This window comes from Oryzias latipes, chromosome 21, assembly GCF_002234675.1.
Source record: "Oryzias latipes chromosome 21, ASM223467v1".
NCBI lineage: Eukaryota > Metazoa > Chordata > Actinopteri > Beloniformes > Adrianichthyidae > Oryzias > Oryzias latipes.
The window spans coordinates 9,036,468-9,059,806 of record NC_019879.2 but is presented as its reverse complement, the minus strand read 5'-3'; the positions used below and the strand labels follow the sequence as shown (position 1 = coordinate 9,059,806).

The following is a 23,339-nucleotide window of genomic DNA, read 5'->3' as shown; positions in this document are numbered from 1 at the left end:
AAAATTCAAAGGACAAAGAAAAATACAGCGATTAAAGAATGGAAACATTTTTAGGCAAGAGGTTTCTATAGGAACCTATTCTTAAAAATACAATTCCATGATAAACCCTTTTCCAAATTAACAAATCTTTGTTGATCTGTCTGCAATGATAAGATAACATGCTTTTACCGTGTAGATTTAGTTACCAAACACATAAAGAAACTTTTAACTCAATCATAAACTACATAACAGTCTGGAGAAAAAAAGAAAACATTTTACGAAACTGAACTGAAAAATCCATTTGAGGTTTCAACCTTTTCCTTTGCAGCAAAACATTTACTCCTCATTTGTTTGCCTTGTGAGATGACTCTTTCTTAACTTCTATTTCAAGACTATCCTTAACAAGAAGTAATCAATTTAAGTATACTGCGAGTAGAATAAAAATGAGGCAGTATGCTTGAAGTTTATTTTTATACTATCTGTATATTGTAAACTTAAAATGTTCAATTTAATCCGAAGATGTAATCAGTTGTATATTTGATTTGATTTGAAATGGTTTATTTCAAGCAATCAAATAAGAATAATACACAACAACAGTACAATCATCAGTCATCCATTCATGCAATGACGAATCAAACTTAGGACAATTATTTGTTATACTTATACTCAAGTATACTACAAAAACTACCCTTCAAGTGTAGTACTTTTTGCTAAAGGGTTGTAAGCTCTTTATTGGTCTCGTTTTTGACCTCCAACTCCCAAGTTAACTTTGCCTAAAAAAAACCTCAGAATCTTTATGCACGTGACTTGAAGTCCCTCCCCCATGTGACGTTTGCGTTCAATTGTAAAAAATAACACTCGTGCTCCCTGAAAAAGTCGGATTTTAATTCATTTCAATTTATTATTCAAGGGGAATAAAAATGTAAACATCTACGCTGTAAATGTATTTAAATAAATCATTTAGTTTTTATTTATTTTTATACTTTGAGATGTAAATGGTAATTCACACCGAGCAGGCTTGAACGCACCCTTAGCACGCCTCGTTAGCGGTATATTTGGATTAAGCAGTAGGTTATTTAGGATGGGAGACGATTTAGGCGATGAGTGGTGGGAGCACGACGACAATGCAGGTATTTACCTAAGAATTTAACTCCACTCTAAAGCATATCATGCCGTATTTAGGAAGTGCTCAATACCTCAACACAGCTTTATTATTTTTTTGGCTAATTAGCAAAGCTAGCCAAACTTAGGTAATTGCTGCCTTTAGCTGCAGCTCTTCAACCTTTAAGTTAACCGAGTTATGATGACAAAAAGGTAACGACGAGTGCGTTTGTGAGTAGTATGCCTTTGATTTTTTTAAGCTGCACGAGTGATTTTTACTCAAACTTTAAGAAAGCCTACACTACAGAAACACACGTGTTTGTGTCTGTCAGTGTGACGCATTTCAACGGCGTTTAAATCGCTCAATCTTTTGTGTGCCGTGAGTTGTTTATTGTATTTTAACTTCCAAAGAGTACAACCTTTTAAATGTACTTAGCTAAATAGGTATTGATTGTGTAAAACTGAAGAAGGTTGCTGCTGTTAGCATGCGTACAGGCCGTTAGGGGGCAGTCACGTCCTCCTTACAATGTGTCCCTCCCTGACAGAGAAACCAATGACGCTGCTGTGCTCTGATCTAATTAAAACAAACCGCTTTTCTGGAAGTTTTAAACATTTTTTTATTCGTTTTTGTATGACATTGACACGTACAAATAAAAAGTTAAACACAATAAAATGTTTCTAAACACATAAAAAAGCAGTACATATTAGATTGATTAAAATACACGATGGAGTAAAAAAAACATCTTTTTTTTTGTCATCCAGTCGTTCATAGAAAGGTAAGAATATAAGATATTTGAAATACCCCAAAACATTTACCCTGAAAACAAGTTCAACTGTTCATTGGTTCTGTTGAGGTTGGGTTTATAGCTCCAACAGCTTTATGGTTACTCTATTTTCTGCACACTGCAGCCGTTCAAAAGCAGATGACAAGATGAAAATTGCCAAGGCACAAAAGATCGTTAAAGTCTAAATGTTAGATTAACTTTTAAAAACGAGGAAATAAAGGACTTGCAAATAGCTCAGAGAATAACTCAGAGAAAAATGACAATGTGGATCATTTTGCACAGATGTGACTAAGATATATATCATGTATCTGACATGTATCTGATAAATTCTGCTCAGACCTTAAGTTAAAGGTGATCAGAGTTGATTGATGACTTGGCTTGTATCTGTATAATTAAATATACAGACATTGATTTGAAAAGAGTGGAAGACATTTTTTGCATTTTAACTTGAACCAAAAAGAAACAAATGTTTTTACCAATTATGTCGGTTTCTATTGTCTTATGTCATTATTTTAATCCATATATTTTAAGATACATTTTATTTGTCTAGTTTTTGACATTGGAAACTACAGATCCACATTGTGATGGTAAATGATCAAATTTTTTTTTTTTTTTTAAAGAAAGGGTTGACAGCAATCTGTTGTTCTTTTCTGTCATCCATCAAATATACTTCTTTAAGAAACAAATTTTCAACCACATCAAAAATCCTGAATAATTCCTGAAGCTAAAAAAGCATCAAATTGTTATTGTAGTGAAGCGTGCAGATATTCAGTCTGTTATTATTATCTATTCTGTTATTAGGATTTGCCTTTCAAGGTAAAATATCAGTTCTTGTTCTCGTATTTTGTTAAATAAACTTCTCCCAAAAGAGCGACGTGTACATGATATTTTTCTATGCATAATTTTGCATCTTCAACCTATTCTTCAGAGCAACTTATGACTCTAAAAATACGGTTCTTCCTTTTTTTTTTTTTGGTCTACTCACAGCTGTAAAGACCTTTCACTGTGATGTTTGATGATGCAGGAGCTAAAGCCGGAGAAATCGTGATGCTGCTCGTAATCTTCCCCACACTTTTGACCAGACAGCCGTTGGAAATCACTTGCGTGCTTTGTTGATGCTGAAGACAGTATGGGCCTACAGTGTGCAGGCTTCTGCCGTCCGTACCATTCAGAGATGGTAAATACTGGCTCCCTAAATGGATGTGGATTTTACTGTCTTCTGCTGTGAGGATGCTGGGACTGGTGTCGTTGCTCTCAGACTCTTCACTCTGCCATTTGCTGAGCTGCTCAGGAGTGCTGCAGAAACTGCTCCGACCTAAAGCTTCGCTTGGTTCAGGAGAACAAGTCCTGACGGTGACTATCTTCATCGGTGAGCTGTTGTCTGGCGTTATGGAGCTTGATGAGAGATTTGAAGTTACCAGCTGGGAGATGGATGCTGGATTTAGCTGGGAGGTGGTGCAGTTGGGGCTTGAATCGGTGTCACTTGCTGGAGTGATGCTGATCCTCTGTTTAGGAGACATGCCAGGTGATGGGACGACGGCCGCAGTCGTCGTGTACGACGTTGCGTTTTCTCCAGAGGGTCCGCTAATCTCGAACGTGGCTGTGTTTCGAGTGTGATGGGGCGTTACTTTGATGTGTAGAGGCTGCCCGGGTGTGTGCGTCAGCATCATTACCTCTCCGTTGAGCGTTTGGGCCTTGTCTGGTTCGGAATGGCTCCTGGAATAAATGCTGCTGTTATCGGAGTGAAAGCTGTACACCAGGGAGCTTCTGTTGGAGGCGCTCGTGTTGTTGTTCCCATGCTGCCCGCTGGTTTCATCGTTTGACCTCTTATGGCATCTGTTGAGGTCGGGAACTGAGTTCTCTGCAGGTTCAGTTTGCACTCCTTTGTTGAAATGGAGGTTCTGGATGTGCTTGTACTCCTCGAGCTCACTCCTTAGATCCTCCATCTCCATGGCCAACTTTTTGTTCTGGATTTCCTGCTGGGTGAGTTTTCTCTGAAGTCTTGTATGATCCACTTGTGCCCTGCAGGTGCTTTCCTCTGTTCCTGTCAGCTTTTGTAGTTTCTCCTTCAGGCTATCTACTTCTTTGGTTAGGAGTCTGGATTTAACCTGCTCCTTCTGGAGATGGCACAGCAGAAGATGCTCCTGGTTGACCTCCTGCTTCTCTTCATGCTCGTACCTGGAAAGCTCCTTCTTCGCAAGCTCAAGCTCTCCTGTTAGGGCTTGTGTTCTCTGCTGTTCCTCCTGGAGCTTCTTTTCAAGGAACTCAAAATCTTTCTCTACTTTGATGAGTTCACGCTTTAACACCTCCTTGTCCTGGAGTCTCTTCCGCAGCGCATCCAGCTCCTGCGTCAGCTCTTTAATCTTGTTGTCGTCTGTGTGGTTGTTTGGAATGGAGATGTGAGCGTACTTCTCCTTTTTTCTGTTGTTGTCAAAGGCATCTAATTTTTTCTTCATTGTGGTTATTTTACCTTCTAACTCTTGGTTCTTCTCTTCCTCCGTTTTGAGTCTGTTTTGGAGCTCAGCCTTTTCCTTTACGATGCTTTTTATCTTCTCTTCAAAATCGGTGCTAAACCGTAATGCGGTCTGACTCTCTTCCTTAAGTCTCTCTGCTGTTGCTGAACTCCCGAACTCATTTCTTTGGCTTTCTTTTCTGTTCATTTTCTCCTCCGCCTGTTTGAGCTTTTCCGCCATACTCTTCCTTTCTTCTACCAAGGCTACAGTAAGTGACCTGAGCTTGCACAGATCCTGCCTGACAACAGTTTCCGTCTTTTCCATTCGGCCTTCAACAGCCTCCAGCTCCCTCACTTTAACTCTGAGTGTGTCCAGCTCAGCCGTCAGCATCTTTCTGGCCTCTGTCTCCTGCTCCAAGCTGTTCTTCAGAACGCTACAGTCCTGTCTGCTTTTCCCTAAAGCCTCCTCTACCCTGTCCAGTTTGTTGATTCTGCCATTGAGCTTCACCACTTCAACTCTCAGACCGTGGCAAAGGCGGTTCTCTTTGGTAAGCCTGTGATCCAGCTCCCGACACTGATCTGCCATTCGGATCAGCTCTTCGTCCTTTGCCTCCATTTCCATCACCCTCCTCCTCAGGATGTCCACCTCTGAAAGTAGGATTGGGGTTGTCATTACGTCTTGGATGAAACTGGATTGCAGGTTTCCAGAATACTGGGGTTTTGGGTTCTGTCTTCTCTTTTAGAGTATGGAATTTCTGTTCAATATAGTAAAAGCGGGTCTCAGAATTTATGTCATTCCTGTTTTCTTTAACTCAGACGTTTAATTCTCCTTAAACAGCGATGTAGGACGGTTAAGAATAGTCACATTCCCCTTATTGCGATAGTCCTTTGATTCTGTTCTTGTTCCTTCTGTTGTTTCTTATTTAGATCCCAAATCTGTAAAGAGAAGCAAGTTTATACAGTATTAAGCAGGCAGATGTCAGTAATAGATTGATGTTCTTGATCTTATGAAACAGATTATGTCCTGTCTTTAATCCGTTTTGTACGGTGGCCCTGAAGTGCAAATCACACCAAGATAATAGTCAATGCAAAAACATGACGTTTTTCCATCATTTTAACTGTAAGTTATTATCTGTGAAGCGATAATGGATCTTCTCTGTGCTAATCATGAAACTTTTGACTCGAATGTCATGGATTCAAACGTCATCACCCAATCAGCGATGTCCCACAGTACCTACCTTTTCTGATTTCTTATTGTGTTTTGTTTGGATTACTAAAAGTTACTTTGGTTTTTTCGAAACATTTCATTTTTATCTCAACTTTTTCCGGAATCGTTAAGGTTTGTGGAATATTTTTTTTACATTTTTAAAATGTAGTGGGTTTTTTTACGTTTTTTTTTTTTTTTTTTTCTTTTGTTGTTGTGATCTTTATGTTTTTGCTTTGAGTCATTTGTTGGCGTGATTTGTACTTCAGGGTCGCTGTAGTTTTAACATAAAAATGTTGCTCGCGCAGAGCACATTATGCTGGAAGTTTCTACAGTGGTTTAGAGTTTTTTTTTTTTTTGTTCTTCTGTTTTTCAAACAAAACACAAAACATGATGCATTCCTGTTCTGTGGGGCACATTTTCTCCTCTAAACAACAAGCAGGCTTTACTAGCATGGCAGATGGTCCCCTAGCAGGGAATTTTGGTTGATTAAGACATCATGCTTACACTCGAGTACTCTTGAGGCTGCACCCAGCCATCTTCTTATCTTCAGAAGCTACCAAAGTCCAGCTTAAAGAGGCAGAAGGTCCCTGCTGTTCTTGAATTATCAGCACGTCCCTAAACACAAGACATAAAGTCACCATTTCTCTGTCAGAAAAACCCCAAAAAGGGGGAGATTTTTTCTTTAACCTATAGTTCACCAATGCATGTAAACAATAACAATTATTTTACCTTAAAATGTGTTTGTTTAAAGCATCAACTTTGTAGCTTATTTAAAAAGAAAGTTGACCAATTTCTTCAGTGGTTACAACATTAAGATGAGATGATAGTTTTTTTCAAACATTAATCCAAGTATTTTCTTTGATACTGTGGTCACATTTTCCAAATATTTGCAGAATAAAAGAACTCATACATATATGTATAAGAGGAACCATCTTTCTTAGTTGCTAATATTTACAAATTCACAAATGCAAGAAAAAACTTAAGTGTAGATCATCCATATAAATAAAACTTAATTTCCTTACTTTTAACAAACAAGTTAAAACAATTTGTAATGCTTCATTCTGTAGATTGAACCACTTTGTAAGACATCCGTTTGTCTGATTTCTTAGTTTGAACTAAGCTTTTAATTAAAAGGCTTTTTTGATTTTCTTCCTACCTGAGCAGGGCTGCTGGTTTTTCTTCTTTTGAAGAAGATTCTTGGAGAGCATGCTTTCCTTTGCCTTCACGTCTCCCTTTCCCAGAGATCCCAGTGATGTGGACATTCCATCCGGAAAACCAAACATTATGAGAAGGGCTCTGCACACCAAGTCTCACTAGCAGTCAGTGGCGCCCATTACATCATCAGTAAATCCTTATATGGGGCTCTGTAGGCTTATGGCCGTGTGTGTGCGTGTGTTTTTTCTGTGCTTAGGCCCATTCCAGATGAGGTCATTGTGTAGCCCTGCCAAAGAGGCTAATGGGAAGGACAGAGTGGTTTTGTGTATAGGCAGAATTTATATTAAAAGAAAATCTTTAATGAATGTTCAAATTCTAATAAACAAAACTTTCTGTAAGCGGATTAGTTTAAATACACGTATTAGTTATGCTGCATAAAAGTCAGACCTGGGCTGGCGTATCTCAAAAGATGGAGCTTTTCCAAAGTTATGCCGAGCATTTCAGGCTGTGTTTGTGGAACACGCGTGTTTTCAGAGAAACATGGTTGGAGTTGTAGCTGCTTTGCCTCAGGCCTGATAACCTGACTTGAAGATGACATCATCAGTCTATAATTGCATCCATATGTCTCCGTCTAGCAATTGGTTTTAAAAATCTTTCTCTGTCATTTCTTTCTACACTGTAGATTTATGTTGGTAGTTTTGGAAATGCTGATTTTCTGCACTACACTCTTGCTGCCTTCAGTTACAAATTCTCTCTTTCTGTTATTACTCAAGTCAAATCTTTGTGCTTTGAGGAAAAAATAAGAGAGGATCATTTGTACTTAGCTCTGGCAACCAGCATTAAATCAAAGAAAAAGGATCCCCAAAACTGCAGTTGTGTATTTTTGTCTTTGTTACCAACAATGTGAATATAGTTTATTTTTCTTTCTCTTCTTTTAAACGTTTTCTGGCTTGTAGCTCAAGAATACATGACTCTAGGAGTTTAAAGTTATTTACCAAATTTTAAAGACTGTAAAGCCCGTCCTATAGTGTAGTGCCTTATCAATGAACGAGCCTATGTTAATGCATAAGGCTCACCGGAATATAAGGTGCATTGAACAATGTGGCTTCATTTTGCTAAACATTTTGACCTATTTGGCACAGAAATTTAGTGTGGGGTTAATCAATTAATTCAATCAATTAATGTACAATACATTCCCGTATTGCGTGCCCATTTGTTCACCTAGCATGCACACAGTACAGGAGGAGCATTAAAGGAAGTCACCCAAAGGTGGGCTAATAAGTAGCCTTCTAATCTTTACTTTCCAAACAAACAGGAAAAAATGCTCGCAAGTGTGAATTTTGGACCCTGCATGCACACATTATTTGCTGCAAGGTACTAAATGAAACAAAACTTGTTCGTCTTTTTTTTTTTTTTACTTGTTTTAAAATTAGTCAACCCCGTAGATTCGGATGTTCAGCATTTTGTAAAACTAAAAGTAAGTCTTAGTTTAGAATCTCAGTCTTATTTCGTAATAATTGCTTTTAGGAACCATCTTAAATCCTGGAATCAGTTTGGCAGGTTAAATTCAATTGCAGAAAAGCATGTGCCCCAAAAGTAAAATGGCTTTTGAGATCAACTGTATTTCAACTATTAGTTTGTGGATATTGATGTAATAAGGAATTTAGCTGCACTGTGCAGCCCTCCTGTTCTGTCATCATCATTAGGATAGGGCTATGCTTCTATTTCTATCCTACTGTGTTGTGGTTTTAAAATGAAGAGATTACTTTCAGGATGTAGCCCTCTATTTAGGGCCTACTGACAGCCCACCATTTGTTTCATACCAGAGTACATTTTACTTCAAAGTACTGTTTGTTTGTTTGGTTGCTGTGACTGGTCATTGTTCTGTTCTTTCATATGAGGGTTTGGCCTGCTTGTAGAAGTGTGCCATGACACTGTTCACTGGACTTGTGAACAGCATGATCAAATCTGAACGTTACTACCACTCATGAACAGTTGCCGGTAATCTATGTTAACGTGTAGCTGCTAGTGTTTGGAAAATACATGGCTACATCAGTTTTATGATTTTAAGTCATGCAAAAACAGAGTCATTACTTGCATTTATTTAAATTTAAACTTCTTTGCTTCATAGCACACCCACGTGAAGAAATGCATTTCTCCTCCACATCACAAGCGCAACATGGAACAACCTACCAGCGGAGGGATAACTAGCCCTAAGTTGCAACGGCTCCTCCTTAAAAAAACAACTTCGGACACCACTACAGCTTCAAATGCCCCTACAATTGTAGCAATAGGGAGGAGCCAGAGGGGTTGGGAAGAAATTCAGATTAACCAATAGTATCCTGTTAGTTGGCCTTTTCATAAGCTAATGATGCATATTTGGACTTTAAATGGTTGAAATGATGCTAAATTCATATCATGCATAATCAACTGAGCTTTTAGGTCTATTATTATGTCCATTCCTAATGAAAAACGACCCCAAAGTGGTATTTTGATCCATTCACACATTTCTGAGTATTCCTGTGCTCTGAGGACCAGCCCATCCCAATCCACAAAAACGTGCGGGTTCTCACATTGTGTTATAGATGATGTGGAGAACAGCCCCTTTCAGGAACAGTCTGTGCTGCCAGCACCACCCCTAGGCTAACACACACACCCACCTTCTCCGTGGAGATTGCAGGGATTGGCAAAACAGCCATTTCTTTGCGCAATATGCACATTCATCTTTGCAAAAGTTTTTATATAGTTTGTTATTGTGGGCGAGACACAGACGTGCTGCCAAGGTTGACTCTAGGTTGACGTCATGAAATAGGCGGGACTCACAAGGAACTAAAGGCGGTGCCTCAGAAATCAAGTCGTCTTACTTTTGAGCAGCAAAATGAACTGCGAAAATAACTCATTTCATTTTTTAAAAATCGCTCTTTAATGTGTCACAGGTAATATATTACCATATATATAGTTTACTCTGAAAGGCTGGCTCTGGTTAAGTGTTGTATCATCTTTAATAGGCAGGCTGGGATTGGTAGTTTTTAACCTGTAGACAGTCTTTTACAGGTACTGCAAATGAAATTACCTTAATTTCCAGATGCTACTTTTGTCACACGCTTTCAACCCTGTGGCTTATTCAAGGATGCGGATAATTTATGGATTTTTTTCTAACCGATGCTAGGGGCGCTCGAGCAGAAAAGGTATGCGTGAGACAGGGGGAATGCAAGTTTAATGTAAATTCCCGCTTTGAGAATGAAAAGCACGAACAGATACTCACGGGAATTCAAAAAGTACAGCAGAGGGTTCTAGCTGTTAGTCATCTGTGCTGTCACTCATATAACTGACTGCAATGGAAAACTATCCGTGAACCATATGTCTCTTGACTACCAACAGTTTCAAGAGGAGGCAATGAGAGAAGCTGAATGCCTACTCTAATTTTCGGAATCAAGCCCATTTAAATTGGCACGCGCATAAGCAGCCAAACAGCATGGAGGTCACTTCTGCTCTTAGACCCCTCATTCATGGTGCAACAAAAAGAAACGTCCATGCTCAGCCCTATTTTGGCCGCATCCCACAATCCCTTTCTGCTATTAGAACCAACGTGCACGTGACCACCACTATAATATGACACAGCTTTCAAGTTAAAAAGCACTCATTAAAAGCAGTGTGAAAAAATCCACCATCGCCAACAGTTGTGGAAAAGCCGGTCTGCTGATGGAGAGAACAGCGCAAGCTCAGGAGTGAATTTGCCTTAGTGACACTGACAACTACAACAAAGGAGAGAAAGAGAGTGTGGCGAAGAATATCTGACGCTATTCCAATCCGACACTGAGGAGGCAGACTTCTATGGTTTCAGTGCACAGGAGGAAGATGAAGAAAGCTCTTTGACTTTTACCGGTATGTTTTTTTTAGCCAGCCCTGTTACTACCATATTGCTGCCGTGTTACTGCCGTGTCACAGGCTCTGTTTGGAAAGAAAAGCTCAGGTATATTTTTACAACTTTGAAAACTCTTTCTGTGTACTGTCGTTCTTTGTAAATATCATGTGTTGAACCTTTCCTGCGATTACTTTTTTTCTTTCTTTCCTCTCCGCCATAGGCAGATCTTCCTTCACTTCCCCGTTTAGACCCTCAGAGCCTCCAGAGTGGGTCTATAAAGAATCATTCATTTTTCTTCTGGGGGAAACCTTCTTTTATTACAGTTCTCTTTCACTCTGTATAACAAACATAAACACACACCCCCAACACACTTTCGCTGCTCTTGCACTCACTCCCTCTTGCGCTGCACGCACGCTCTCCCCTCCTTTCGCTGCACGCACTCCCTCCTCCTTACACGCACGCGTGGTTTCAGCACATTCACATCCTCAATCTACAACACAGTGTGGCGACCCGGGGGTTAGCACCACTTTCAGCCCCTAAGACTCATGGGAAGTGGGGAATTGTGGGTGTAAAGTTCCTCACCATGACTGAGGTGGCTGTGAGCAGAAGTGACATCAATGCTATTTGGCTGGTAGTGAGTGTGTTCTAATAAATAAGCTATAATACTGGGAAGGCGAATATGCAATCTGCGTTTGCTCCTCCCTCTCTGAGACTGTTGGAGATGAGCAGAATGTATGCTACAACATGTTTAAACGTAGGCGCATGCGGCTAATATACAGGTGCGGCTTGTGTGTGTATAAAAATAGTTTTCTCTTTAAAAATGTAAAGGGTGCGGCTTGTAATCAGGTGCGCTAAAACAACTTGGTTCGTTCTGGGATGGAATGCCAAAAGACAATAGACAATGGACCAAACCAGGTGATGTCAAGCATTTACGACAGCCGCACGTTTGGACAGCCTGAAACAAACACTCTCTTGAAAGAAATGTTCGGACCCTGCGTTTTAATTTACCGGCAGTCTATTCTTTTGTAAAATAAACATGTAAGACTGATTCTGTTATACATGCATTTTAGGGAGCAAGTCAACTGATGTTTACTGTGAATCATAATTTTTAAGTGCCTATGTAATCCTCCTTCAACGTGGGTAATACTGAATGAAGAGATTGTATAGCGTGACTGCAATGCACTGTATAATTTGCAGCTAAAACTCATCAGTTGTGCATATGGTATTTAGTGGAGCTATGTAGAAAAAAGAAAAGTTTGTTTTGAGTTTTGAGCCAGGTTGAGTGGTTGTTTTGGCTCAGAGCATGTACTTTGGAAAAGAAACATGATTGAGACACAGTTAAAAATTTAGGTAAAAACAAAGCAGGAATCCGGCGAGGGAACGAAGATGAAAGGGATGTGGCGCTTTCTTCATGTGTTTTTAAATTTAGGGACAAAATTGAAATGACCTAAGCATACACCCAACAAAAGCCCACTGCACTGAAAACAAGGACTGTGTCGGAATTCCCTCACTACTTAGGGTAGCTAGATAGGGCGTTCGCCATTTTGTAGAGCTGTCCAAATCTACAATTAAAAATCCAGTGCCCTGGAAATTTCCCAGAAGTCTCTGCAAAAACTAGTGTGTGTCAAAGCTCTCTTGATCAGTTAACATAGACCACAATGCATTGCATTTGTACGATTTCTCATTTCAAATTTTTTTTGTAACATTTTATATAAACTATCCATGTTTTTTAATTGGAACTCAATGTCTTAATAAATGGTCTTCATAAAAAGTGCATATTTATTAGGCTTTTACTTTTTAAAAAAAAGGATGATAAGAAGAAAAAGAAAAGTAGTAAGCACGTGTCTGAATTGGATTAAAATCCAGGGCTCTTGATAGTTCAACACTATATGGTCTTATGTTGCATTCCCATCGGACGTGATTCACACATCAAGGGCGTCGAGTTTCAATGTTAAGTCTACAAGCATAATTTGAGGTTCTGCTGTGCGATTCAGGTTATTAATTAATCTGGTTAGAATTAGAAAATATGCCTGAAAGTATGAAATATCCAAAAATGGTTCCCACAAATCCACAAAGTTGCTGTTTAATCAAGTATTTGCTCTTAGGACTGGATGAGACACAGCCATTGCATTTGCATGTTCCTGGTTTTCACTTTGGGTTTTGTCAAATAGAATTTTTTTTACTATAACCATTATACTGACCTTGCTATTTATCCTAAATTTCATTTGCGGCTTTGTTGTATCATCCAGTTTTTTTGTTTTGGCACACAAATGCAGACTACTAGTCTCCATACAAGCCTTCAAGGCCAGTGTGCGTACAGTTTCTCCAAGTGTAGATTTGAGAGCAGACTTTCGTGTGATCCAGAACTGAGAACGTCCAACAAAAAAACTGGATCACTGGCTACAATCCCATTAAAATGTAGTATATTTAGTTATGCATTTATGTGCATACCCTGGTTTGTCATGGAAATGTTCCCCCCTCATTAGGAAACCCATAGACTCATCATTAAGTAAAAGAAAAAGTTTTTTTTTTTTGCTTTGTGTGCTTTTGTTGATCTGAGTGTGAGCATTCCAATTATGGATTCCATGTCTTTCTGTGCGTTTGCAGAGTGTGATCAGTGCCAGCCTATATGCGAAGTCTTAACTTGATCCAAGAAGTACAGTACTCCGTTTGTCTTGAGTAAAGTTGCTCTATAAAGGCTACCTTAAGGTCAGGTTCACTGCCTAGACGTTGAGCAGCAGCCAACGGTGCTTCTGCTGGCTCATGTAGCCACAAGGATCTTTGCAGACCAACATAGACTACAAGAATCTAAGCCTTCACAAGCGTGCATCACAAAGCTCAGATCTGGCATGTTCCAGCATGCTGGGATATTTAAATCCCTTAGCCTGTTCTATTCTAGCTGTAAATCCTCAACTCTTTTACATCAAGAGGGATTCAGTTAATCATGGGTGGATATTTCGACATGCTCGTCTTTAATGCAGGCTATTCATTTAGGAGGAAACTGAAAGCGTCTGTGTTTTCTTAGGCATTCATTTTCACCACTTGGGTCCAATGTTCACATTTCTCTTTGTCATGAAACATTAGGAAGACGCAGCGCTTTTCTATTGTGGAAGAGATGCTTTTGGCTCTTCTTCTGCTCTTCTAGTCCATGAAAGGCCTCAAGGTGATGGTAGTACAGTAACTCCCCAAGCTGTTGCATCATCTGTTTGGATGAACACTTCTTGGACTGCAAAGGGATTGAGTTAAGTAATAAATACAACAAAGTCCGTCACAGTTTTGCTGTTGCCTCAGAACAAATGGCGGTCTCAAAAGTACCAGCAGTTTATATTGAAATAAATTTTCAAAAATCATTATCAGACTACTAATTCAATATGTGTAATTGCATAATTTTATAAATTATATGAAAACATTTTTCTAATGACAGAAAAACCACCAGGATACGGGTCTTTAAAGCTTGTGTTGACACTCCTGAGTCCTTCAGTGAGGAAAAAATTCCTTTTTTATGCATCTGGCTGAGAATAATGTAGCTGACTAACTGAATGATTGTTTACAGCAGTAATCAAATAATTGTGTGGGTAGATGTAGGTAACTTGGCCTTTTTATTTAATGTTAAGTCATCAAAGAAAAAGGCTCCAGAGGAAAAATGTAGAAGAAAAAATGTAAAGTGACAAGTAAATATAAAAACAAGGAGCACAGCAGCTTCTAACTCATTTCCTTAACCCCCATTATCTATGTTGTCTTTAGTGTATCAGTGTCAACGTGAGGTTTTTACAGGATATCTGTGAGCAAAAATACTGCACTATTACAGCACTGTGTCTGCGGTTAAAGTTCAAAGTAAACCGTTAACATAAAAGACTAATGTAGGTTCTGTGAAATAAAGCAAACAAATGAGCAAAGACCGCCTGGACAAGAATTCTCACACTACTGTGGTCAAGTTATAGAACACTACATTTTTGTTGAAAAATGTTCTGTACAATATTTTGTTGGACTCTTAACATGATAGAATCTTGATGTCTGCAGGTTCTTTAATCTTGTCCCTTTGATAATCTGCTTAAGTCCACACTTGTCTCTTTTGCTGGTGCATCTTCTCCTGCTACATTTTGCCCTTCCATTAGACTTTCCATTGATCTGCTTGGACACAGGACTCTGAACAGCCAGCCTCGTGAGCTATAAACTTCGGTGGCTTAGCCAGACTATGAAGCTGATCAATGATGGTTTTCTGGCTAGTTGCCGGGTCTGAAGTTTTTTCCCCATATTCAACCAAACCGAACCAATTGAACGATATCTGGGGAGCGGTGCGTGATTTGAGTTTAGTAAATGATTAGTTGGTGGAACTCAGTTTAAAACCTCCATACCCTGCAAAATTTAGGTAGATTTTTCCACAAGATTCTAATTTTCTGAAATCTTGTTTTGTAATAAATAAATAAATAAAATAAACAAATACCTGAAATGAATTAAAAAGTGGGCCTTGAATTTATATTAAATCCAATTTTCATGTTTTGAATGATGACCACATCCTGTAAAAAATATCTAAGGGACTTTTGATGGTATTAGAAACTTTCTCTTCAGTTTCTCTGTAGGAATGACCTACATTTCTTAGTGTAGCAAGGGTCAGTCTGTAAAATTGTTACTTTTTTTTTTTTACCAGCACACTTCTTCCAGCTGTACAGTACTGTTATAATGAGGCTCATGAGGAGGTGGTGCCACAGTGAGCTCCAGTACTGCTTCAATGCTGACAGAGAAGGTTGTAAATAATCAAGAACCGGTAAACCAAATAATGGACCATCTGTAGGAATGGCTTCAGACTAGATCAACCTCTATTGCTCATGATTCCTGTTATGTTTCGTGGAAAGGCCATTTGTCTGTCATTCTAAGATGTATACAATGTGGTGTTCGTACAGAGTTTTGAAGGTTGACTTTGTTTAATCTGCCTTGAAAAAAACCCAAGTAGTTGCCACCATAAAGCAACCAAAGGTAAATGAACACCATATGAACCAGTTACAGTATATTTGGATCGAACATGTGTCATGCTTGTCCAGATATATCTGTTAGGAAGGCCGACCTCATCAGCAAAACATTGCCTGCCAGCCACTTTTCTCCCACTAAATCTTCTTATCCCAGAAAGAGAGCAGGTTCTCATTAGTGAAAGATGATCTCATCTCTCCTATTCCTCAGCTCTTTTCCAAACCCCTACAGCGGCCAAGAACGCCTTTTTTTCTTCTTCTAAAACATCAGAATGTTTGAGGAAAGCAAATAAAATGTCTTATAAAATGTTTTGAGAAGGAAAAAAAAAATAGTTCTTCCTACATATCTTGAATTTTTCTTGGATTGTATCTGCCTTTGAACGGGAAGCAGAACTTGAAATAGGTCTAGTTGGAAGAAATGTAACCCAGGAGGTAGAGAGATTAATCGTTGACCTGCTTTTAGCAAACATAAACATATAAACAAGTAGCGTTTGGTGTTATTGAGGCCAAAAAACGTTGGCACTTCAGGGAATCTTTGCAGGAGAAAACAGCCTCACGGACGAGATGTTTGCCTGATTTAAACTGTAGCGAACTTCCTTCGTAGTGGAAGCTTTCACTTAAAGAAGGGGACCACAGAACTTAAAACTCCAATTTTTGACACCATCTTAACAGAGATTATTCACAAATATTTGGAGTTTCATGTTCTAAAGAGAGATTTAATGGGTAGAAAAGTTTTAGAAAAATGAAAGGACGTTGATGAGTCCCGAGGATCTCTTGAGCTTTTGGTAATGGCTTTGTCTCACCCATGCGTAATAAGTGGTGCAGGTTTTGAACTTGACTGGGCCCATGGACAGTCATAGATGGAAGCGGCTGCATTCCTAAAGACCCACTCCAATCAAAACTGTGTTTTTTAACATGTTCAACACATGTCTGAGCCTCACCTACTTCACCCTTACTAACCCTTACATGTTGTTTAAGCGTTCACTAAGCGTAAAAAATTGTGCATGGACATTTTCGCTCAACGGGTTTAACAAGTGGTCTTCAATCTTAAAATTTCATGCAGGTTACCTGCGTGCCCCTTAGTGGTTTGTCCATTTCGCCGCCAGTCTGTATCCATCCACAATGGAGGTTGAGACTAAGGAATTAGCCAGTGGCCTAAAACACCCTCTGATGTTCATTTTATTACAAATGTCTTCAATTTTCTTCTCCTTTTCATTCATGCAGGCTTTTTCTGTTTGCATTTAAGCACTGACACATCATTACTCTATTCACACAAAGGGTGTCTTGTCAAATAGGATCTCTGTGCCTTCTGAATATTTCCCACACACCATAAGTCAGATGGATTTATGTACACAGATTGATGTAAAACCCTCTGAACTCAAGTCCTGGTTTGGAGCTGGAGGCTGCTTTGCCGATGCCAGCTTTGCTCCTCTGAGAGCCTCAACCACCAGGCAGGTTGTTAAGCTAACATGCAATCGCGGTCTGTCATTACTGCATCCAGAGAAGCTGAACCGTTTCTTTCATCTAATAAACATTCAACTTTTGTTTTTTAAATTGCATGCTTTTACTCTGAAAGTACCAATTACAGTAACGGTCACAACAGCAGTTTGAGTACCGGATGGTCAAAAGTAGGCACCATTCACAAAATAAGAGTTAAACCAGGTTAGTCGCACTAGTTTTTAGGATGTACTGAAAATCCTTTTCACCCACGTCACTAAGCCCTGTTTATCCACTAGACATTGTTTTTGTCTTTTTCTAGATCAGCTTTCTTTTGCACTTTCTCTAGTTTGCTTGAGTTCTTTGGTTCCCTTCATAGTTTTTGTTTTCACTCTTTATTTCTGGAAGAGCAATGACCGCCTGCTAAATCTCTAGTTTCTATGAATTGAACCCAACCACACGAGAACCTTCACCGACGGCTCGACCACGGTGACATCATGTGTTCCTCCACTGTGTGAGAGTTTGGATTTCAGGCCTGCCCTCTTGAGTTATGGAAACAAACTGAAACAAATACCAAACACTTTAGATGGTTTCTTGTTTTGCACAGGCTCAGCCACGTTGGTGGTCATTCTTGTTTTACAATAACAAATCTATAAATCAGAGTAAAACCATACGTTTGAAAGAGCAGAACAGACACTCTTTGTACTATAGCATGTGTTTCACAATATCATGTTGGCTGTTGTTGTAATGGAATTCCTTTTTCGCTTTACAGCAGATTTATTTCTGAGTATTCTTTTAGTTACAAGGAACTGAAAGTTTCAGCTGCTCCCTCCATCTAATCCTGTTTCTGCATCCTCCTCAGACGTCCTTCTCTACATCCATGACCCTTCTCTTTGGTCTTCCTCTTTCCTGTAGCTCCATCCTCATCCTCACTGTCCTTCCTCTCAGTCTGCCTTCCTGCACTTATATCCAAAATATCCGGCATGATCTGTTCCTCTGATGGATTCATTCCCGATGCTATCCATCCTCATCGCTCCCTAAGGACTGGATTCAAATCTTTGCTAGACTGAGCTCAATTCAAGCTTGTGCTGCTGATTATTTTATAGTGAAAAAATTGAACCTAAAGTTACCATAATTTTCTCCCTCTATTAAGGATTTTAGTTGAAAATTTTAACAAAAAATGTACTAAATTTGTACTCCAATGAGTGGAATTTCAGAAATGTCCTAGGTTCATCTAAATTATTGTATAACAAACATGCAAAATGTGTGGGTTTTTATACCACCTTTCTGATGTTTAGGTCAAAAGTGCAACTAAATAATTTTTTGAATGCAGTTTAGATTTTTTTAACCTGAAAAGGATACCTTTTTTTTGTTCAAATGTTTCAATTCCTACATGAAAGCTCAATTTCAATTGGAGCTGTCGTCCCTCTTTTTACCTCCATGCAGCCAGAATGGCATGTTCCTCCTAAATCTGCTGAAATCTGTGCCTCCTACGTAACGGCACAGGTCAAACTCTGACATTTCTCCATTTAATTCATGAATATGAATGTCTTTGAAGATGATTTTTTTAATCCAAAAAAAAATCTATATATTAATGTAAATAGAATTTGTTTTTGTTTTTTAATCAAGCTTAGTAACTTGTTTTCAATTGCAACTATTTTTAATGTCCGCTTCCATCATTGAACTAATGGAGCTGCACAGTTTACACTGAAACTCCAACTTTCTTCTTGTCTATTTTCTTTTTCCCTTCTTAGAGGGAACTGTGTGAGGATTTTAGGAAGGTGTTTTCCGAAAAACACACAGGTGTTTGTTCATTCCCATGTGAGAGATGACACTTTTTCCAGTGTGGATATAGATATGAGATTTTTCTTTTTCCAGCTCCTCTTTGGTTCCGATCTGTTGCTCGATGGATCCCCTTCTTCCTTACTGAAGCCCAGATCTCCAACACTAAGATGTTTCCACTAGTGTGGCTCCATAAAGGAGGGTCGGATGGAGATGAACTAAACACTGGCAAAAGATGGAATGCTGGCAGGTTTTTGTGAGAGTAAATCCAAAAATGCTTTTTTCTAAACATACACATCCTCCTCTGCAGTAAGTTACAAACAAGTCTGCTTCTCTCCATGTTTTCCCAGACAAACATAAATCTTTAACAAAAAAAAGAGAAAAAATCCTCCTCTTTCACTCCATGATGGCTCGTGTTGCTGTCTCATAAAAAAACCAGCAAGTCATGACCTTTTATAAACAATCACTTTAATTGTCAGAATAACCATTCTTGCTATGCTACTTTTTTTTTTTTTACATGTTCTTGATAATCCTATTTTTTTGTACTTGTTTTTCTCTTTAGTTAAAGTTATTCGAGTTATAAACTGACCAATCAGATGCCTCAATTAAAGTATTTGGTCTCGCGTCCAACGTTTGTCAGATTTTCTCTAGCCTGCTTTCAAGTGGTAAGGGGTGTAAACTTCCAACATACGCACTCTTGACTGGTTGCCATAGTAACACAAGACTCAGACCGACTTAGACTGTGTCCGAATTCCTTCCTTACTCACCTCATATAGTGCACTATTTTGTAGAGCTATCCGAATCTACCCTAGAAAGTCCCCTAGAAATTTCCCAGAAGTCTCTGCAAAACACCGGTGTGTATCGATGCTCACTAGATTGGAAAAGATGGACCACAATGCATTGCATTTGAGTTATTTTTTTTTAAGTATTTTAAGTTATTTTTATTTTAATAAACCATCCAAGTTTTCATCATCAGAACACAGCTGATTCATAAATATTTTTTGTAAAATGGTTGTATTTATTAATTTTTACTTTGTGAAATAGTAACAAAACAGTGGTGAGCATGGTGTCTGATTTTTATTTTAATCCTGGGCACTAGATAATCCCGCACTAAATCGTTTTTTTTTAGGGAGTTGGGCGAGAATTTTGACATATCTTTGGATTAATCGCTGCCAACTGATGTGGTCTGACTCCAACATGGCGGTAGCCATATTCCCAAAAAAATAGCATCTGAATTGACCACTTGGTAGGAGGCGGAAGTAAGCCGTTTTCTATGCGTGACGTCAGACTCACTCAGTCCAGTTTAACTATTGATTGTGATGTGACCATTGAATCTTTAACTCTAATTAGGAGAGAGAAATTTATTATTAAGAATTAGATTTGTAGGATTTTTGTGGTTTTTTGTTTTGTTTTGTTGTTTTTTGAGGATTTAACAACCATCTAGCATAATTTTGCACATGTTTTTAACTTTTGATACTTGATTAAATTTTGCTATGAAAATTCCTGAAACAGTGTTGTGTCTACTTTACTGATATAGTATTATGTTTTATTCATATGAATGGCTTTTATAAGTAACATAATCTGCATATATTTCAGATGACTGATCTGCATTTGCCATGTTGATTTCTAAAATAGTTATTTTTGATGTAATACTTAAGTAATTCATCTTTGTCATGTGCTTTATCGATATCTTATGATTTTTAATTCTGTCTGATAAAACCTAGGAACCGGATATTGATAAATCATGTAATAAAATGGTTACAGTATAACGGGGTGGGACTTCCTTCCACTCCCTTTCAAGCAATGTATAACTGATGATTATATTGCTGTTGTGTATTATTTGTACTTAATTGCTTGAAATAAACCATTTCAAATCAAAATCAAATCTTAAAATCTCCTTTGATTTAGAACCGATGGCAGTTTAACACAGTGGCTGGTGTTTCCAGTGTTTTACCATTAAGAATTCTGTTTGCAGGATCCACGCCTTTTGGTTTTTTTTTTTTTTTTTTTTTTTTTACTGTTGTCTGTCAGTTAAATCAAAAAATTGACTCTTTTTTAACAGATGCTTCAGAGGCAGCAGAAGAGGAAGAGGAGAAGCCTGTGGAGCAAACACAGATGAAAGCAGAGAAGAGGAAGAGGCAACCAGACAAAGCAGCCAAAGTGAAGAAGAAAAGCACCGAGCAGGTTTTCCTTGTTTGTAAAAACTAACCTGCAACTGTAGAGAACATGTGAAAAAAATACTAAAAAAGAAAAAAAAACGTAAAATGTGTTTGGAGAAAACTGTACTAAAAAGGCCCCTTTGCTTACATATGTAAACTGTTCATATAAAATAACTCCAGCGACTCTTTAGCATGCTAATACGATATAATGGAATAAGTTTTTGCTGTTTTAGGAGTTTTTACCTCCCATTCAGTGTAAAGTTTTTGCAAAAGCGAACAGAATTTTTTCAAATATATTGTGCTCCTTTTTTAAAATCTAAAAATAAATGTAGCAATCACCAGGTGTTATTAAAAGATTAAAGTAAATTATTATTCATAAAATGTTTAGTTTAGTTAATAAAAGCAGAATTAGAGCAGATCGTTGATCTTTGTCCTTCATTCCTGTCCTTTGGAGCAGAAACATCCAGTGGTTCCTCAAACTAAAGAGACGGATGAACTGCAGCCCAAAAAGAAGAGGAAGGTGAGTGGGGCGACACCTGCTGGTAAACTATGGAATTGCAGCCTTGACTACACTGGAGGCCAGTGATTAATCGGTCTCATGCGCGCTCCGTTCTCCTTTCAGAGGAAGAAGAAAACGATCACGGACGTTCTTGCGACCTCAGACCCAAAGCCCGGCAGTCCGGCGGACCTGCAGGATCTGGTCACGCTGTACTTCTCCGACAAACGCTCCGTCATCGAGCTGGAGGAGCTGAAACTGGCCGGTGAGTCTCACACAATTATTGAAGACCTGGAGTTCAGTTGGACCCACTGAGGTCCCTGCTTGTGCTTTGTCATGATCCAGACTCCAGTTTCCTGTCAAGTAATGATTTGACCCACACTCTCTCATCTTACCTGAAACAAGGTGAGCAACGTTCTAACTTTTGATGAAATCCAGTGCCGTTTTTTTGCATCTGAGGTTTTAGCTGCGTTTGTTTCTGCTTTTTAAAGTTTGTCCCAAGTGGGCAAAAATCCAAAAGCAGCACTCGGAGACCGGTTCTGTTGTTATTCTCATCGTTTGCAGCTCTGCGCTTCGAGCCATCGAGCTACTCAAGTAAGTGAGCGGGTCTGCTGTGGGGCTAATGTCACCAAACGTTTCAGTCAAAGCAGTTCTTTGTATGCGGTCGACAGGCAGGTGACGGCGTTCAAGGGGGAGGCCAAAGCTGTGAAACTGTTCGCTAAGCACATCAAGGTAGTTCAGATGAAGTGGATCATTCTGACGCCTGCAGGTTGTTGAGGAGTCCTTCTTCCTGCAGATCGATGAGCAGGTGAAGCTGCTGCGGAAAGGCGTGGCTCACATCGGCGTTGGCACTCCCGGCCGGATCAGCGCTCTCATCGAGAAGGGTATGAGTGTGTCTGATCCGTTCCGGTGTGGCTGCTGTTGTTCTGCAGCCTGCTCAGTGTCACTTCACTCCACAGAGGGCCTCAACCTGCAGGCTTTGAGGTACGTCGTTCTGGACTGGAACTGGAGGGACCAGAAGCTCAGGAGGATGGTGGACATTCCAGAGGTGAGCTGCTGCCCTCTAGTGGTTCAAACGATTATAAGTTCCAGTTCATGTTGTCTGGTCTCAAGCATCGACAGGATATGAGAACTGGACTGAGCGAGTGTGACTAGGGATGGGTATCGTTAAGGTTTTAACGATACTACTACTCTTATCGATCCGGTACTCTTATCGATACTTTTTGAGGACGAAAAAAAATAAATAAATAACAAATTAAGAACATAAAGTGTTTTATTTCCTCACTATGCAACAACATTGTTTTTTTTTAACAAAACATTTTACTTTATAAATGAGAATGTTCCAGACAGGATATTTATTTAATCTAATTGTTTTTATTATTTATGAGTGTGATGTTTCATTTGATCTTCTTCTCCAGTACCGATAGCAGAACCATTCAGGTCAGATCTTAACGATACTGCGGTCTTGAAGAATGCGGCCCCGGGACTGGTTCAGTACCTGGGCACGGTACCCATCCCTAAGTGTGACGTCACACATAGAAAGTGCTTTAGTTCCAATGAAAGTCAATTCAATTTCCTCTAGACTCTGGGATTTACTTGTTTCTTTCAGATCAAATTGGACCTCATGAAGCTCCTGGAGAATGGAATCTTTTCTGCCTGCAAAGAAGAAAAAGTCAAAATGGGACTGTTTTAGCCTGCATGGTGTTGTGGACTCCAGTCCTCATGAGATGTTGGTGTTTTGAGGTGACACCGGCGTTCCGGGAATCACTCAGAAAGGCCCCCTTGTTTTCCTTTTGGGAATCGTCAGACCCCGGGAAGTGGGCCATTGGAACTCCAGAGTGGTATCGGGGAGCGATGACTTGAATAAACAGACTGTTTGAAAACCACATCCTTTTTTTGTGTTTACTCTGACTTTAGGAAGCCTCTCCCCCTGAGAGTGAGGTCAAGAGTTGAATCG

The 23,339-nt window shown here is 39.2% G+C and overlaps 2 protein-coding genes across 3 annotated transcripts; one reads left to right on the top strand and one right to left on the bottom strand.

Moving 5' to 3' along the window:
• The first annotated feature begins 980 nt into the window (after positions 1–980).
• On the top strand, positions 981–23,268 carry cmss1 (cms1 ribosomal small subunit homolog (yeast)). Of its 2 annotated transcripts, none has more exons than XM_023951051.1 (10): positions 981–1,109; positions 20,790–20,911; positions 21,344–21,402; positions 21,508–21,647; positions 21,728–21,787; positions 21,874–21,976; positions 22,054–22,114; positions 22,179–22,266; positions 22,342–22,430; positions 22,992–23,268. In XM_023951051.1, the coding sequence occupies exons 1-10, from the start codon at positions 1,061–1,063 to the stop codon at positions 23,073–23,075; spliced, it is 855 nt and encodes a 284-aa protein (XP_023806819.1). In that variant the 5' UTR covers positions 981–1,060; the 3' UTR covers positions 23,076–23,268. The 2 variants fall into 2 exon arrangements, with proteins under 2 accessions (XP_023806819.1, XP_023806818.1); XM_023951050.1 differs by having other exon boundaries at positions 21,344–21,406; positions 21,509–21,647.
• Positions 1,678–7,037, bottom strand: filip1l (filamin A interacting protein 1 like). Its single transcript, XM_011493281.3, has 3 exons — positions 6,681–7,037; positions 6,029–6,139; positions 1,678–5,253 (listed from the first exon to the last, which is right to left on the bottom strand). The coding sequence occupies exon 3, from the start codon at positions 4,988–4,990 to the stop codon at positions 2,843–2,845; it is 2,148 nt and encodes a 715-aa protein (XP_011491583.1). The 5' UTR covers positions 4,991–5,253; positions 6,029–6,139; positions 6,681–7,037; the 3' UTR covers positions 1,678–2,842.
• Positions 23,269–23,339: the final 71 nt, after the last annotated feature.

Bases quoted from the DNA above. Each gene is read 5' to 3' on its own strand.
- cmss1 (XM_023951050.1), top strand. From the start codon at position 1,061: ATGGGAGACGATTTAGGCGATGAGTGGTGGGAGCACGACGACAATGCA. The intron at 21,788-21,873 runs GTGAGCAACGTT...TGCTTTTTAAAG, and splicing joins CTCATCTTACCTGAAACAAG to TTTGTCCCAAGTGGGCAAAA. The intron at 22,115-22,178 runs GTAGTTCAGATG...TTCTTCCTGCAG, and splicing joins TGTTCGCTAAGCACATCAAG to ATCGATGAGCAGGTGAAGCT.
- filip1l (XM_011493281.3), bottom strand. From the start codon at position 4,990: ATGACAACCCCAATCCTACTTTCAGAGGTGGACATCCTGAGGAGGAGG.